The following is a 17,876-nucleotide window of genomic DNA, read 5'->3' as shown; positions in this document are numbered from 1 at the left end:
TACAACATGATTACAGGGAATGAAGGTGTAAAGGTCACAGGGGTGGCTGCCCCCCCCCAGGTCAGGTCTAACATGTGCCTGTATGTTCCGCAGTTCTGCTCTAATCCGCTGCTTGTTAACTCACATACTGTGTCGGTAAATAAATGCAGAATGTTGCTACTCGTTGCCTTACTTCCTCTCCTCTACACCGCCGCTGCTGCCGCCCCCTCCCTCTCTCTCTCCCTCTCTCTGCCCTTTTCCGGCTCTCCAATTAAGCTCCAGCGGCAGGTTTCCATCAGCTGTCTGGTGGTCTGCAGCAGGACTCTTCAGAGCAGAGGCCTGTCAGGAAATGAACTCATCACTGGGTGACAGCTGCTAATTTCTCCCTCTTCCATGTCACACGAGTGGCCTGCTGCAGTTAATAATGAGCCATCCAGCGCTGATTAGGGAGATACATGGGGGAGGGGGGGGGTGCACACAATACAGTACACAATCAGTCAGGCAGACATGCAGAATAATGCAGCAGAGGGGGCACGCGCTGACATTCCTATTCACAGCAAAAACAGCAACACAAGCACTTTATTAGAGACGGAGGCAGAGGCCACGCCCCCAGAGGCCACACCCACAGATGGTCACTTTGTTTCCTGCATCACACGGCGTATTCGGTTCAGGTCGACACCGACCCGAAAAATATGTTTCAGAACCAGACAAAGAGGATTTGACAAAGATGTTTTTATATTTGAAAAAGTTTCATCCAACATGAACGAACGCTTCAGGACAAACCACCATCCACCAGAACCAGGGCCAGGATGGACCTGGTTCCAGACCCAGAGGTCAGGACCGGAACTAGGGTGGACCCGGTTCGAAACCCGGGGGTCAGGACCCTCCCTCCTGAGGCGCCACAACACTGGGGTCACCAAGGGGTCACACAGAACTGGAAAAATAAGCAGGAAGCAGATCTTTCATGACAGAAAATAACAGATTAATCTGTTACATTAGATGTGTTTCAGAGATAATTGATCTTTTTTAAATTTCTATACTTGATCATAAAATAGATCATCATTATTATTATTACTGTCCCACATCCTTAGAATCCTGTGGTTCTTAAAACAGGGTGGACTCAACAGACACTTGATGTAATCCGTTCCATTTCCTGTTCAGTGGGGGTTAAACTGCTGCTCACAGGGACCTTCAGCCCAGACCAGGGTCCTGATTGGACCAGAAAGGACAGAAGAAAAGGAGGGAGTTTGGACAGACAACAGGAGGATGGGGAGAGAGAGAGAGAGAGAGAGAGAGAGAGAGAGAGGAGAGAGAGAGAGAGGAGAGAGAGAGAGAGAGAGAGAGAGAGAGAGAGGAGAGAAGAGAGAGAGAGGAGAGAGAGAGAGGAGAGAGGAGAGAGAGAGAGAGAGAGAGACAGACAGACAGACAGACAGACAGACAGACAGACAGACAGACAGACAGACAGACAGGTGTTGGTAGGTTTGAGTCTGTTCCTCCTGTTTTTCCTGCTCACTCCTCCAGCGTCTTCGCTCGGCCCACCTTCTGTGTGTGTGTATACGTGTGTGTGTGTGTGTTAAAGGGATGCTTGTCTGCTGCCCTCCGTGTGTACATGTATATATGTACATGTGTGTGTCTGTGTGTGTGTGTGTGTGTTAAAGGGATGATCCTCTGACACCCTCCTTGTGTACCAGTTGTTTCTCTCTCTCCTTTCAGCCATTGCTTTTGTTTGCAGCCGTCGTCCCGCTCTCCCACTCACTCCATCAGAACCAGGCCTGTGTCGGCCCTAAATGAATATTGATTCTCCCTCCGGTGCTGAAAACTGCTGGGAAAAAAAAGACTGAACAGAATGGGCCTGATGGAGGCAGAGAACGAGGATGACGATTAGGATGATGGTGATCATGATGACGATAATGATAATGGTGATGATAATGACTGTGTTAGTGATCACAAAGCATGATGGGAGCCATCAGCTGATGCATGGATGGACTTGTTGCTGGCGTAATAGTGTACGGTACTGTACACGGAACCGCAGTGTCGAAGCTGAAACGCACCAATTAACAGCTGAAACAGACAGAAAAGAAGGAGAAGAAAACATGTGGACAGCGTTCTTACAAATGGCCTTCAGCCTTTTTAATGTTACAAATGAAAATGTGTTTGTCAGAGTTTAGAACTGAGACTTTACAACGCAGGAGAAATGGAAGTTACGTGAAGTTAAAGGTTTGTATTATGTTCAAAAACTCATGTGTCACTGAACAAACACCAAGAAAAAATGAATCTGAAAAACAAAGTCTGAGACGGAAGCAAAACTATGGCGGCCCGCAAGGACCAAACACACTGAAATGGTTCGAGAAAACAGCTGAGTACAGGAACAATGCAAACCAAGAAAATATCTGTCACAGAAAACCGCTGCAGAAACAGTCAGTCCAGCAGAAGTGCTCCAAACCTGTAGGGGGCGCTGTCAGCAGAACAGACACATGATGGAGAGAGAGACGGAGAACAGCTGACTGACAGGGTTTAAACTACAGTGGAACAAACTGAAGTTACAGCGTAGTGCAGTCATGTGACTTTTATTAGATTCTATTGTACACTAGTCTGTTGTCTGTAAACGCTGCCCCCTACAGGTTTGGAGCACTTCTGTTGGACTGACTGGTTCTACAGCGTTTTTCATTTACAGATGTTTTCTTGGTTTGAACCATTTCTTTATTTGCAGAACATTTGATGATTATTCATGTGTTTTTGTGTCTTTTTGTGCATTTTTTCATTTGCACCACATTCCTCTTTTTGTACCTGGTTCAGACTGTGTTTGAGTTTGTGAATTTGCATCGTTTCTGTACTTGCAGCTGTTTTCTTGAACTGAGACGCATTGGACTGTTGAAATGTGTTTGCCCCTTGTCGGCCACCATACCAAATCCTAAAAACTTAACATGATTTTAGCAAAAAATGTCAAAACTAAATAAAATCCAAGAACGTGTTCATTTTAACATAAGACGATTTTAACATAAAAAGACAATTTTAACGTAAGAAGACGATATATCAACTTTTTTCTGAGTATTTTTAAAATATATTTCATGGTGAAATACATTCACTTCCTGTGGTTTCATGGCATTAATCGAGTTTCTGAGGGTTGAATGTGTTCTCTCTTCAGCACCAAACCTGTTCTGTTTGACGTTCACTGACGGAACCACCTGAGTTCAGAAGAACCACCACCGAGAAGAAAAAACAGCAGAATTAAAAAAAAAAAAAAAGCAGAATTTAAAAAACAAAAACAAAAAAACAGCAGAATTTAAAAAACGACAGAATTTCAACCGAATGACGCTCAAACTCAGACGGTGTTCGTTATCTTCATCCTTCCAGGACGATGTTATGGGGCGTTCCATCCACGTACACCACCATCTCCTTCCTCCCCTCCTCCTCCTGCTCCTCCTCTGGCGGCGCCTCGGCCCCGCCCCCCGTTGCCTCCCCGTACACGCCCTCCTCCACCTGCAGGGTGCAGTTGCCCAGCTCCGTCACTATGTAGTGCGTCCCCTCGTCGTTGACAATCACCTGCGTTAGCCCCTCCTTCATCATCTGCGACGCTGCGAGCTGCAGCACCTCCTGCATCTCCTCCTGCCCGCCATCGTGGATGACCTGCACCTCCTCCTGCTCCTGCTTCACCGGCACCCCCTCCTCAGGTGGCGTCACCTCCGGGGGGATGAGCTCATGGACGACGGCCGCCTCTCCATGTGTTTCCTCTTGTTGGCCCATTTCGGTGACGGCGCTGAGCAGAGCGTCCAATGCTGTCGATGACTCGGACACCACGTGACTTTGTCCAGCCCCTCTGACGGCCACGCCCCCTCTGGCCACGGCCTGAAGCTCCTCCCTGGCCTCCCCGGACTCCAGGACCACGTACTGGGTGGCGCCTCCGGTCAGGTGGGCCCCGGCGGATGCCACCTCCCTGCCTGAGGCGATGACCTGCCCGTCCTCGGTGATGTGCAGCACCTCGGCCACCTGCCCCGCCATGGCCAGCGTCTGCAGCGTGGCGGCGGCCGACTCCTCCAGGGCCTGGTCGATGGACACCTCCCCTTCGCCGTAGCCCTGGATGATGATGACCTGCTGGACCGACTCGCCGTGGCCCGACGCCTGAGACGGACACTTCCTGTTCAGGGGCGAACCCACGGCCTCGGCCTCCACGAAGGCGGCGCCCTGACCCTTCAGACGACACTCGAACGACTTGGACACGATACCTGGAACAGACACAGACCACCATTAGTACACACACACAATTAAATTATAATGTTGTAACACTGTAGAACGGGGGTGTCAAACATGTGTCCCGGGGGCCAAATGCATCCCACCAAAGGTTCCAATCCGGCCCCTGGGATGAATTTACAAAGTGCAAAAATTCTACACTCAAGGCTGTGGACCTCATTTTAGTTCTGGTTCCACATACAGACCAATATGATCTACAGTCAAATAATAACAGCAGAAGAACCGACAAAAAATAATGACTCCAGATTTTCTTCTCGGTTTGATGTGAAAAATATTATATTACACTATGCCTATAAATAATGACAACTACAAATTGTTGTCTTTGTTTTAGTGCAAAACATAACATTAAATTATGGAAATATTTACATTTCCAAACTATCCTGTAACAATTAAATGTGAATAACCTGAACAAATATGAACAACCTGAAATGTCTAAAGAAAATTCAGCACAATTTGAACTCTTTTCTGCCTGTTCCTCAGTGTTTAGTGTCTTTGTAGATCTGATCCATAATGCACATGGAGAAATGATAAGTTGAGGCAGAATATTGTTGAAATTGCAAAAAAATTTTCTTAAGTTTTTTTATTTAAATTTCAGTTTTTTCAAGGTATTCACATTTTTTTGGGATAGTATATAAAAGTAAAAGTTGTCAAAATTTACATTTTTTTTTTTTGCACTAAAACAAAGACAAAAATTTGTAGTCGTCCTTATTTATAGGTTATTCTGTTATTATTTTACTGGTTCGGCCCACTGCAGATTAAATCGGGCTGAATGTGGAACCTGAAAGAAAATGAGTTTGAGAGCCCTGGTGTAGAATGTATGAATATAATGTATATAATGTGGATTATATGGTTATAAATAATGGACTGTTAAATACAGTGTATATCCTGTATACAGGCGTGGACAGGGTTCATTTTTGATTTGTGTCATATTTTGGAGTTATTTTGTGGCTCATGGGACTTTGTGCCAGGTAGATAAAGCCGGGTGTGTGTGTGTGTGGATAAGTTTACTTCATCCTGCTCCTTTTCAAACATGTTTTTTCCTTTCTTAGTTTTTCTTTTCTGTTTTTAGATTGACATTTGAAATAAATAAACAAACCACCCCCCTCCCCCCATGAGCCTGTTTCCATCCACACTAATACTCAGATCAGTATCTAATTATTATTGCCCCGCCCCCAGAAGGGGGGGCAAGGGGTGTTTTTGGTTTGGTTTGTTTATTTGTTACCTATTTAGGTTTATAGATTACCACTGACCCAGAATAGATGTTATTGCATTTTGGGAAAAGTAGCTCAAAGTTCAAAATTTTCATGACAATTTAAAATCTTCCCATATATGCCCCGTTTCCACTACGTGGTATCAGCTCGACTCGACTCGACTCGACTCGACTCGGCCTTTTTTTGCGTTTCCATTACGAAAAAGGACCTGGAATCTGGTACCCGGTACTAGTTTTTTGGTATCACCTCCACCGAGGTTCCAAGACTGGGGACCAGATTGGTCAGAGAGTTGTCTCTGTGACCCGCCATTTTACAAAAAACAGATGCGGAAGTGGACAGTAAATATAGTGATACATTAATCCACATGATAACAGCCCAAAACTACACCATGGTCGGTCGAGGAGATTCAGTCTTTGGTGGCAGACGTTAAAATTCAGACGAGACAACACGCAATGAGCGAGTTTATCAGCAACTCTCTGAGCAGACAACACGGAGGTAACGCGGCGCATCCAGGTACTGTAAAGTGAGTAGTATCTTGTAATGGAAACGGTCTTCAGGAATACCGAGTCGAGCCGAGCCGAGCCGAGTTGAGCTGGTTCCACGTAGTGGAAACACGGCATTACTATACTGTAGTATAGTGGGTGAAATATGTGTGTGGGGGGGGTTTGTTGTGCCTGGCACCACCTGTTGATCGTGTAAACAGTCTAATCTGATCCGTTCTATCAGATAACAGCAGTAATCTGATTAGAATCAATCAGATTAACACACCTGGATTTGTCCCAGTACTCCCATGTCTTCATACATGTAAACAGGTTCATCTGATTTATTATGTTATGTTTTCATCAGGCTTTGACTGTTTGTTTGTTAGCAAGATAATTCAATAGTTACGGATGGATTTTCATGAAATTTTCAGGAAATGTTGGTACTGGCGCAAGGAACAAATGATCAAATTTTGGTGGTGATGGTGGGGGGGTGGGGTGGGGGGGGCTGATCTGCCTTTGCGGAGGTCTGCGCTCTCCAAGTGCTTTTCTAGTTAATATGTTTTTGTTTGTTCAGCAATAATAATATTTGAGCATTGAGACCTGATGGATCAAATATGATACAAAATTGAAACTCATACATGGAAATTGATATTTGAAAAAAATTATTTTGGTTGTTCAGAGGGACCGATAAGGGCTCCATTTTCAAAGAACATGAATTTTCTGTTAATGATTTAATGCAGTGTTTTTCAACCGCGGGGTTGCCTGGAATTCAAATGGGGTTGCCTGAAATTTCTAGTAATTGATAACAAAATAAATAAATAAAAACTTATTAATAAAAAACATATGGTGAATTGAGAGAGACAATCACAATCCATAAAAGACATGACAAACTCTGAAGCTGAAACTGAAGCACCGTGGTTCTGTTTATGTGTCAAATGTTCATTATGGTCGGTTTCAGATGCTGCAGCTCTTTCATAATTCATAGTTTGAGTTCTTGTTTGTTCAGTATTAATTGTCAGCCTTGTAAATCCAAGCTGGACTGACTGTACATATACTGACCAAGGAAAATCCAGTTCTCCCTTTGTGCAGTAATCTACACCTGGCTTTACTGCCTCCGTCCACAATAATATACATTATATAGACTAAATGTCATCTAAAATTAATGTTTATTTGCAACATAGTATAGGAAACTGTGACATGATCAAAAACAAATTAATTTTAGCAACAAAAAAAAAAAAAAAAAGTCTCTGTTTAGAATGTCTGGGGTCGCCAGAAATTTGTGATGTTAAAATGGGGTCAGGAGCCAAAAAAGGTTGGGAACCACTGATTTAATGGTTCAGGCTTTACAGGGTTAACAGATCGGATGCAGGTCACATATGGGTAAAAACATCAGATTTGGTCCACATTTACCTACAGTGTGAATGGAGCCTTATTGTTCAGATTATTCTGCTTCATAAACCACAGACGTGTAGAAAAGTCACTGCTGAATTCTGTCCCCGTGGACTATTTTTATCTGGTTTTATTTCCTGTGTATTTTGGTCCAATCCCAGAGCGTGTCAGGACGGTCACATCCACCAGCCAACGCGTTACCGCCGCTCACATGTGTGTGTGTGTGTGTGGCGTCGCTAACTCCAACAGGTTAATGTGCTGTTTGTGCATCCGTCAGTGTGTGAAAAAGGAAAAGGGCTAAAGCAGGTGATGTAACACTTCACATATTTGTGTCACTTAACGCATGAAAGGAGATGGAATATGGAGATGTGAGTCTGCTGCAGAGGGAGCGGAGACGAGCTGCTGCTAATTGAGCCACACGGTGCCCTCTCAGATCACAGGTTGCCATGGTGTTTCCAAGGTGATAGGAACAGTGTTAGAAATGCCATTGTTTAAACAGCGCCGGCGTAGACACTTGTAGGCTAATCTATGCAGAAAAGAGGAAGAATGGGAGTGGGTTCACACTGAGTCGACTCCACACACACACACACACACACACACACACACACACACACACACTAAGGAGCCCGTTTAAGGTGGAAGGGGTCCATTAGGGCTGGGTCTGCATCACATCTGAGTTTAAGGTGGAATGGGTCCATTAGGGCTGGGTCTGTTTCACATCTGAGTTTAAGGTGGAATGGGTCCATTAGGGCTGGGTCTGTTTCACATCTGAGTTTAAGGTGGAATGGGTCCATTAGGGCTGGGTCTGTTTCACATCTTAGTTTAAGGTGGAATGGGTCCATTAAAGCTGGGTCTGCATCACATCTGAGTTTAAGGTGGAATGGGTTTGCATCACATCTGAGTTTAAGGTCCATTGGGGCTGGGTTTAAATCTAATCTGAGTTTAAGGTGGAATGGGTCCATTAAAACTGGGTCTGCATCACATCTGAGTTTAAGGTCCATTGGGGCTGGGTTTAAATCTAATCTGAGTTTAAGGTGGAATGGGTTCATTAGCCCTCACATATCTCACAATTGTCACTCGTCTCTTTCCCATTTTCCTTCTAATTGTGTGAATATAACTTGTGCATAAAAATGTACCTAATGGAAAAACACTGATTTCGCCAAAACTCTCATTTTTCAATTAGAAGTTTTTGTAGAGGTGGTTTTTTGTAGTTAAATTGGTAGAGGACACAAAACTGTCATGGAAAGATCTTTTAGTCCAACTAGAGTCACATGACCAAAACAAACAGATGTGGATGGATGTTAGAACAAGAGAAGAAGAAGAGCTGACCCCAAACGTGTGTGTGTGTATGTGGACACACCAGGAAACCACATCAGTTTAGAATTTAGTAGGAGATAGAGGGGGAATACAGAATAATAATAATGAATATATCTGTAAATAACCACCATATTTATGTTCGTCACCATGTTTATGGAATGGCTTCTCGTGTCATCTTGCAATAATAAATAAAAAAATCATCGCACTTGTGATTTAATGGAAAAACCAACATTACACACTTCTGCATTTTGGACATTTAGTAAAAATGGGTAAAGTTTAGCACAGATGTCCAGTGGAAAAGCACCTACAGATGTTTGTCACAGCTTTACTTGTACGGATGTAACAATTACCGGTATAATGATAAACCGTGGTAAAACTGCAGAAGGTTAGTATTACCGTTTAAATTCTAATTGTTATGATAACTGTGTTTGATTATTGCACTTTTAGGGGAAAAAACCTATGTAAAGATCTGCTTTTATGTCAAATATTTGAGTATAGTTTTAATTTATTACAATTTTGATTTTCTATACTTAATATTTGGAACCAATATTCACTTTTAAAGTCTTTGAAAAGGTTTGTTAAGCATCTGTGTGTTATTTATGCAATAAATTATATACATTTTCAAATCGGATTTTATACATTTTTTTGTGTTTTCTGGCCTTTCGTGTTTTTATAGTAGGTTAAAGTGAAGAATAATAGACAGATGAGAGAGATGAAGTTGTGCTGAAAAAACAGATTCCAAACATGGGTATAGTAAACATTTGTTTATATAGTATATAAAGACAAAATCAAAAGGACTGAAAAACGGACAAAATAGGCTCAGACCACTAAGGGTTAATATTTGAATGTTTCTGCAACAGAAGGTACATTGTGACTATTACTTTATTTATTTATTTATTTATTTTTTCAAAATACAACTTGGTTAAATTATTTCAGTGTGTGTATTAGTACTTTTTGAACATTTTGAACACAATTTCAATAATACGGCAATAATAATGATAATTGTGATAATTTTAGTCATAGTAACCGTGATATGAAATTTTCATATCGTTACATCCCTATTTACTTGTGGATCCCTGAAGTCTGTCTCAGTCTAAACCCACTTCTGTTTCACTCCTATCGGTGCATTTCTAACATGTAAATGTGTCCGACGTCCACCCTTCATATAAACCCAGATGAGAACAGTGACACTCACAGACTGGTCCTGAGTTTTATTTATGGACCTGTTCCATCTGTACCAGGAACTCAAAGAGCAGAGTTTTCCTCCATTCATCCACAGATGCAGACAGAAAAGTTAACCCGTCTTTTTGTGCTGTTGAGATGTAATGGACTCACTTAATAACGGAGAGTTTATAGATCTATGTGTCACTGAACAAAAACTGACAGTGTCAGGGGAGCGGAGATGGACAGGGTAATAACTACAGCTTCATCTGTTCAGTCAGTCAGAAGAGCTTTGACTGGGACTGTTTTACACACAACGACTTAACCCTTCACAGCCACACACCCACCATATACTGATCTAAACTGTTTAACTGTTTGTTTTTAATTATTTATTTATTTATAATGAAAAATGTGTGGTAAATGGGATTTTCAGAGTTAAATTGAAATGTCCACAGAGTCCACATTCCACAGTGGATGTGGACAGTTTTGTACCAGATACAAGACATTGTTATAAGCTACAGGTGGATCAAACTGGAGGCTAATTGCAGTCGTTTTGAATTTTTTATGAATTTTTGAAAATTGCTCAGTGATAAGAGGTAGGAAAATGTGAGATTTTGTGACCTTGCTGTGACCTTGAACTTTGGCCTACTTGACCCAAAATTTAATGGGATGGTCCCAGAGCCTAGGCCTATCTGTGGGTACAATTTGGTGAAGATAGTTGGAATAGTTTTCCCGTAAAGTTGCTAAAAAACAAACAAACAAACAAACAAACACACAAAGCAAAGTGATCACAATACCTCCTGGTGGAGGTAAAAAAAGAAAAAAGAAGTGTGTGAGTCGGTAGAGCTGTAGTAAATCTCCGTTCAGACTCCACTGTTTGGATCTAAGTGACAAGTGCAGTAGTGAGAGTGTAGAGGAGTGGAGTGTGGAAAACAGCCAGAGGAAGCTGGCATTTGGAGCAGCACAGGTTACCTACAGGCCCCTGATCACTGCCTACGCCGAAGCGCTGCCAGCGCACAGGTCACATGGACACCACAACGATGCAATGACTGCAGTTTGTGCATTTCCATAAAAAACAGGAGCCACTGTAGGTTTGTTTTCAGCTCAGTTAGTGTGGATTTGTCTGTTTGGGCTAAATATGGGTTCATTCCATCTACGTGGGCGTGTGTTCGTAGGCAGGTGTGTGCGCGTTTGTTGTGTGTCTGTATGTACATCTATGTGGACAAAAGTATGTGGATGCGTTGAATCCAGGTGTTTCTTTTCTAACAGGGGTCTGGGATCCAAAACAGTATGGACTAATGTCAGAATATAGTTTTATATTATGCGGTCAATATCAATGCATTGCACTAAAGTATATAAAAAAAAGGTAAAAATACACTAAGGTACACAAAAAATATGCAAAAATACACTAAAATATCCAAAAATATGCAAAAATACACAAAAATACTTTAAAGTATACAAAAAATATGCAAAAATACACAAAAAAATACACTAAAGTATACAAAAAATTTGCAAAAATACACTAAAGTATACAAAAATATACAAAAATACAAGAACACAAAAATTCTCACAACATTGTTTTTTTCTCCCTGACTGTGATTTTCAGTGTTCTTCCACTGAATGTCTCTAATATTTTTCCTGCTCTGACTGTAAATAATAATTTCCATCTACTGTCATCACATCTGACTGAGGAAGAAAAATCTGCCATTAAACTACAGTGAAATGTTGATGTTTCTCAACTCTGTGGACATAAATATGTGGACACATCATGTCTCCAGCTGTCAGATGTCCTGTTCATGAGGATCAGAAACACAAACATCAATATTAACAATCAATAGGATATCTATCCCATAATATAAACCTATATTCTGACATTAGTCCTTATTGTTTTGGATCCCAGTCCCCTGCTAGAAAAGAAACACCTGGATTCAACGGGCCCACAGACTGTGGTCCATGTGTGTCTGAGTGTGTGTGTTTGTTGTGTGTCTGTATATACATCTATATGTGTTGTATATATGCAGTGGTTGCTGTGAGTGTGTGTGTTGGTGTGTGTGTGTGTGTGTATGTATGTATGTGTATTGGAGTTTGTGTGTTTGTATGAGTGTGTGTATTGGTTGATGTGTGTGCTGGTGTGTGTGTATGTGTGTTTGTTTGTATGTGTGTGTGTTTGTTGATGTGTGTGTAGGTGTGTGTGTACGAATGTGTGTGTATGTGTGTGTTTGTATGTGCGTGTGTTTCTTGTGTGTCTGTATATACATCTATATGTATTGTATATATGCGGCGGTCGCTGTGAGTGTGTGTGTTGTGTGTGTGTGTGTGTGTTACTGTGGATGTGTGTGTTGGTGTGTGAGCATGTGTGTGTTTGTTGTGTGTCCATATGTACATCTATATGTGTTGTATATAAGCGGCGGTCGCTGTGAGTTTGTGTGTTGGTGTGTGTGTGTGTGTGTTGCTGTGGAAGTATGTTTGTGTGTGTTTGTTGTGTGTCCGTCTGTACATATACTATATGTTTTGTATATATGCGGCTGTCGCTGTGAGTGTGTATATGTGTGTGTTGCTGTGTTAGTATACGTGTGTTGCTATGGGGGGGGGTGGGGGGTGGGGGGTGGTATGTGCTGGCGTGTGTCCCATTAGCCCGGGGTTGGTGTCGCCATGGCCCGTGGGCGTCCCACGGTCGTCCCGTAGGCGTCCCGCTGCGGTTTGTGGGGCGTCCCTCAGCTGCTGCAGCCGTAGATCAGGTTAATGTTGCACATCGGTGTCTTCAGTCGTCCTGCGCTCCCGGTGAAAGAACAACATTTGAACAGCGTGATTTGGCCGCGGTGAGAGGCTGATGTCTGTTTAATATGTGTTTGGAGTGTTCTGACTCACTGAGTCCTTTAACAGGAAGTGGGTGGGGGGGGGTTATTGGCTGTGATCTGAAACAAGATGGAGGTTCCAACAGACCAATAAAACAACAGGAACCAGAGAATGACGGCAAAGACGCACGACAGACGAAAAAACTAGGATTTAAAGCGGATCAGTCACATGGGACGTCGACAGGTTTATAAGGACGAAGAGGACGCCATATATACAATATAAACGATATATGAAATACACATGATATACACAATATGTACGATATGGAACATGAACAGGTTTATACAGACGAAGAGGACGTTGATTCACCGAAAAATGAAGACGACAAACAGTAAAAACAGGAGAATAAAGGAGCAGAGTGGAGTTCAAACTACAGCTGCACATATGGAAAAAAAAAAAAATGTGTGTGTATATATATATATATATATATATATATATATATATATATATATATATATGTATATGTACAGGGGTTGGACAAAATAATGGAAACACCTTCACCTCAAGATGAAAATGCCCCAATCCATACAGCTAGAATTGTTAAAGAATGGCATGAGGAACATTCTAATGAAGTTGAGCATCTCGTATGGCCGGCACAGTCCCCAGACCTCAACATTATTGAGCATTTATGGTCAGTTTTAGAGATTCAAGTAAGACGTCGATTTCCACCGCCATCGTCTCTAAAAGAGTTGGAGGGTATTCTAACTGAAGAATGGCTTAAAATTCCTTTGGAAACAATTCACAAGTTGTATGAATCAACACCTCGGAGAATTGAGGCTGTTATTGCCGCAAAAGGCGGACCTACACCATATTAAATTATATTTTGTTGATTTTTTAAGGTGTTTCCATTATTTTGTCCAACCCCTGTATATACACATACATACAATACGAAATATATATATGATATGAATTATATGCGATACACAATATGAAATATATATGGTACAAACAATATGAAATATATACAATATACAATATGAAATATATGATACGTAATATATACGATATAGAATACAGTAAAAACATGTCCTTTAGTCCACAAGCAGCTCAGACAACAACCACCAAACATTTAAAAGGATATTTAAAAAATATCTATATAAAAATAACAACAGTATAAAAGTATATATAAAAATATGTATAGATATAAACAACAACAAACAAGTTCAATGACATCTATAAATAATATGTCAGTGCAGTCTACAACACATCTGGATAATTGTAATCGATCAATGATTTCAGATCTATCTATTATAGATCTATCCATCTATTTATCTATTGTTCTATCTATTATACAACTATCTATCTATTATAGATCTATATATTAGATCCATAATAGATAGGTCTACCTATCTATCTATCTATCTATCTATCTATCTATCTATCTATCTATCTATCTATCTATCTATCTATCTATCTATCTATCTATCTATTATAGATTTATAGATGTTATTTGTGCTTTTATTGTCATTTCCTCTCATCTTACAGACGGTGGACAGATAAACCGCTCCGCTGTCCTATCTTTTATTATCGTCTACTGCTCAGCTGTCTTTTCTTTTCTTTTCTTTTCTTTTCTAAATCCCTGATCAGAGCCATCTTCACTTCACTGTGACGCTAACAGCTCTGGAACCAGCGTATTCTCCAAACAGCAGAACTTCTAATGAACGAGCCTGTGAAATTAACTCCATCTCATTTTGCTCAGTGGCCCCTCCGGCTGCCTTTAAGGACCCCTTGGCGGTCCCTCAACTACGCTTCCATAACCATCTGTGCCGTGTGCAACAGTCGCCACGCTACACATGCACATATTGATCAGCAGATCAATGGGCCGGCCGGCTGGTGGTGGTGGTGGGGGGTGGTTGGGGCCTCTAAGTGGCATTACTTGAGCCGCCGGGGGAGTGGTCAGACAGCACTTAGCAGCAGTTAGAGAAATTAACCTTAACACGGACACACCGGCGCTCACACAATCAATTAGAGCAGCTGGAGTACGGGTCAGAGCGCTGCAGAAGAACATACATGAACATGAACATGTAAACCACCAGGACACGCAACAGAACGACTACAGTGACCACAGACAACCGCACATGCTCAGTGTGAACAACACTACCTTACATTTAACCCACGCAGTCAAAGAGTAAAAACAACAGAGCAAAGTACTTTATGATAGAATAGAATAGAACAGAATAGAATAGGACAGAATAGAACAGAATACAATACAATAGAATACAACAGAACAGAACAGAATAGAATAGAATAGAATAGAATAGAATAGAATGCCTTTATTGTCATTATACATATGTACTGGATCATACCAGAACAAATTTATGGACCTGAAGGATCAATAAAACTGGTTCTGATTTATAAGAATCACTGTGCCCTGAAATGTGTAAATCCAATCAGAAGTCTTTGTTTTCAGTTTTGTACAGAAAGTTTTCTTAGAGTAAGTTCTTTAGCAAGTTTTTTAGAGTATATGTCCTAACCTTCATGTCAGCCTGGTTTCTAACCTGTCTGTCTCTTTTTGTTTTTTTTCTTTATTGTGTTGCTTAGTTTTGTTTTGTATTTTTACGTTTGTTCATTTTCTTGAATATTTTCTTAATTTTTTTCCCCTCTTTTTGTTCATTGTTCCGGTCTTTTAGTTCATTGAGCTACTTATTTATGTTTTTGTCCTTCATTTTCTTGCCTATTTTGCTCAGTTTTTATTCATTTTATCTCATTTTGTTCATTTTTTATTGATTTTGCTCCTTGTGTTGGTGCATTTTTGCCCATTTTGTTCTGTATTTTGTTCATCTATCTATCTATCTATCTATCTATCTATCTATCTATCTATCTATCTATCTATCTATCTATCTATCTATCTATCTATCTATCTATCTATCTATCTATCTATCTATCTATCTATCTATCTATCTATCTATCTATCTATCTATCTATCTATCTATCCATCTATCTATCTATCTATCTATCTATCTATCTATCTAGACCTCCAGACCTTCATCAGTACTGTGGTCCTGGACACTGACTGGAGTATGATCTAATTCATACATTTTTTTCTTTTTGTTTTTTTTTTTTACAATGGGGGAAATCGAGTGGGAATCACAAACTAAACCTGTAGATGCGCTAACCTCTACACCATCACACCAACCATCTTCAGTTATTATTTAACATATTGTAATTCCACTCTGTTGTAAATATGTATATAACCTGTAGAGTTTTATTACTTATATTATTATTATTTTATAGGGTAAGATGATCCTTTTGTTCATTGTATTGTTTAGGGTCTATACAGACTGCCCCCATGTGGTTTGGAGAATATTACCTTTAGAACCCTTTGGAACATCAGTTCAACTATGGGTGGACGTCATGCATTAATAAAAATACAAAAAAACCCACCTAAACCACAACTTTAGATTAAACCCACCTAGGGATGTAACGATTACCTGATAAACCATGGTAAAATTGCCAACGTTGCCAACTGTTCAAATTCTAATTATCATGATTACCGCACTTTTAGGGGAAAAAACGCCTATGTAAAGATCTGCTTTTATGTCAAATATTTGAGTATAGTTTTAATTTATTACAATTTTAATTTTATATACCTAATATTTGGAACCAATATTCACTTTTAAAGTCTTTGAAAAGGTTCGTTAAGCATCTTTGTGTTATTTATGCAATAAATTATATACAGTTTTCAAATCGGATTTTATATATTTTTTGTGTTTTTTGTCCTTTTATGTTTTTATAGTAGGTCAAAGTGAAAAAATAATAGACAGTTGATATAAATGAAGTTGTGCTGAAAAAAGACACCAAACATGGGTATAGTGAACATTTGTTTATATAGTATATAAAGGCAAAATCAAAAGGACTGAAAAACGGACAAAATAGGCTCAGACCACTAAGGGTTAAAATTTGAATGTTTCTGCAACAGAAAGTACATTGTGCCAATTATTAGTTTTTTTGTTGTTTTTTCAAAATACAACTTGGTTCAATTATTTCAGGTTGTGTATAAGTACTTTTTGAACATTTTGAGCACAATTTCAACAATACCGCGATAATAATGATAACCGTGATAATTTTGGTCACAATAACCGTGATATCGTTACATCCCTAAACCCACCTTAGCTTTAATTCACAGACAGATGCAGTGAAAGACAAAAAACACCAGAGCAAAGTCAATTATACTGGATCAAACCATAACGGTGGATCTGAAAAAACAAACACTGAATCAATTCCAAGGTCAACGACAGAAGCATGAAACAGGCAGAGCACAGGATCAATGCTCAAGCAGCGCACAAAACCCTTTACAATCCTTTTACCAGACGATTACCTTCAATTATAGATATGAAGGCAGCGTCTTAAAACCAGCATGATGGAGACCCCTAAACCTGACACACACATGGCTGTTAATGGGGGGGGGGGGGGGGGGTTCCTCTGAAGGTGACACCGCTAAACAGATAGAGTGTGGGTAGGGGTATATCCAGGTCACCGTCCTAACACTGGGACAGTTTATGGGTATTTATGTTTAACATGGACTGGCCCAGGATTTAATGGTTTTTCCAGCATATAAGAGGGTTCACAGATAGAAGAACAAAAAAATATAAGGAATACAGACCCGGGGATGGGGTGGGGGTGGGGACACATTCCTTTACCATATTTACAACAAACTGACACTCTAAAAAATCATCTGAACCAGGGGTGTCAAACTCATCTAAGTTCAGGTTCCACATCCCAGTAAAATGGCAGAAACTAGTAAAATAATACAGTAATAATATAGAAATAATATAAACTCAAAACTTTTCTCTATGTTTTACAGTGAAAAATGTAAAATTACATTATGGAAATATTTACATCTACAAATTATCCTTTAAAAAATGTGAATACCTTGAACAACTATGTACAATTTTACATTTGCTAAGAAAAATAAGTACAAATTTAACCATATTGTAACTCATCTTCTCATTCATATATGTTCATTATAAGCAGAGGTGGACAAGGGCAATTAACTGACAATTAATAATTTCATCGAGCAAATTCTTATCGACAATTAATTGATAATCGATTAATGGAATTGCTTACATTCCTAGTTTATGCTCATTCTGTTTTTCATGCCATTCTTAAATATTACTTTGTTTTGTTTTAATTTCCTAGTTAAATTATATTTCTTTTATCTTAAATTCTCCTGTTCACTCAGTGCGGACGGTAAAATAAGACTTTAACTGAACATTAAAACCTGTTTCTATAT

At 40.1% G+C, this 17,876-nt stretch overlaps 1 protein-coding gene across 1 annotated transcript in view; it reads right to left on the bottom strand.

Moving 5' to 3' along the window:
- Positions 1-3,241: 3,241 nt before the first annotated feature.
- Positions 3,242-17,876, bottom strand: part of LOC115435298 (zinc finger protein 407-like) — a 161,772-nt gene continuing 147,137 nt past the window's right edge. The window contains exon 8 of the mRNA XM_030157613.1: positions 3,242-4,202. Coding sequence (XP_030013473.1) covers positions 3,322-4,202 — 881 coding nt within the window. The 3' untranslated portion in view covers positions 3,242-3,321. The remainder of the gene's footprint in view (positions 4,203-17,876) is intronic.

This window comes from Sphaeramia orbicularis, chromosome 16 (assembly GCF_902148855.1).
Source record: "Sphaeramia orbicularis chromosome 16, fSphaOr1.1, whole genome shotgun sequence".
NCBI classification, from domain to species: Eukaryota; Metazoa; Chordata; class Actinopteri; order Kurtiformes; family Apogonidae; genus Sphaeramia; species Sphaeramia orbicularis.
The sequence above is the reverse complement of the archived record's forward strand: the minus strand, read 5'-3'. Positions and strand labels throughout refer to the sequence as shown.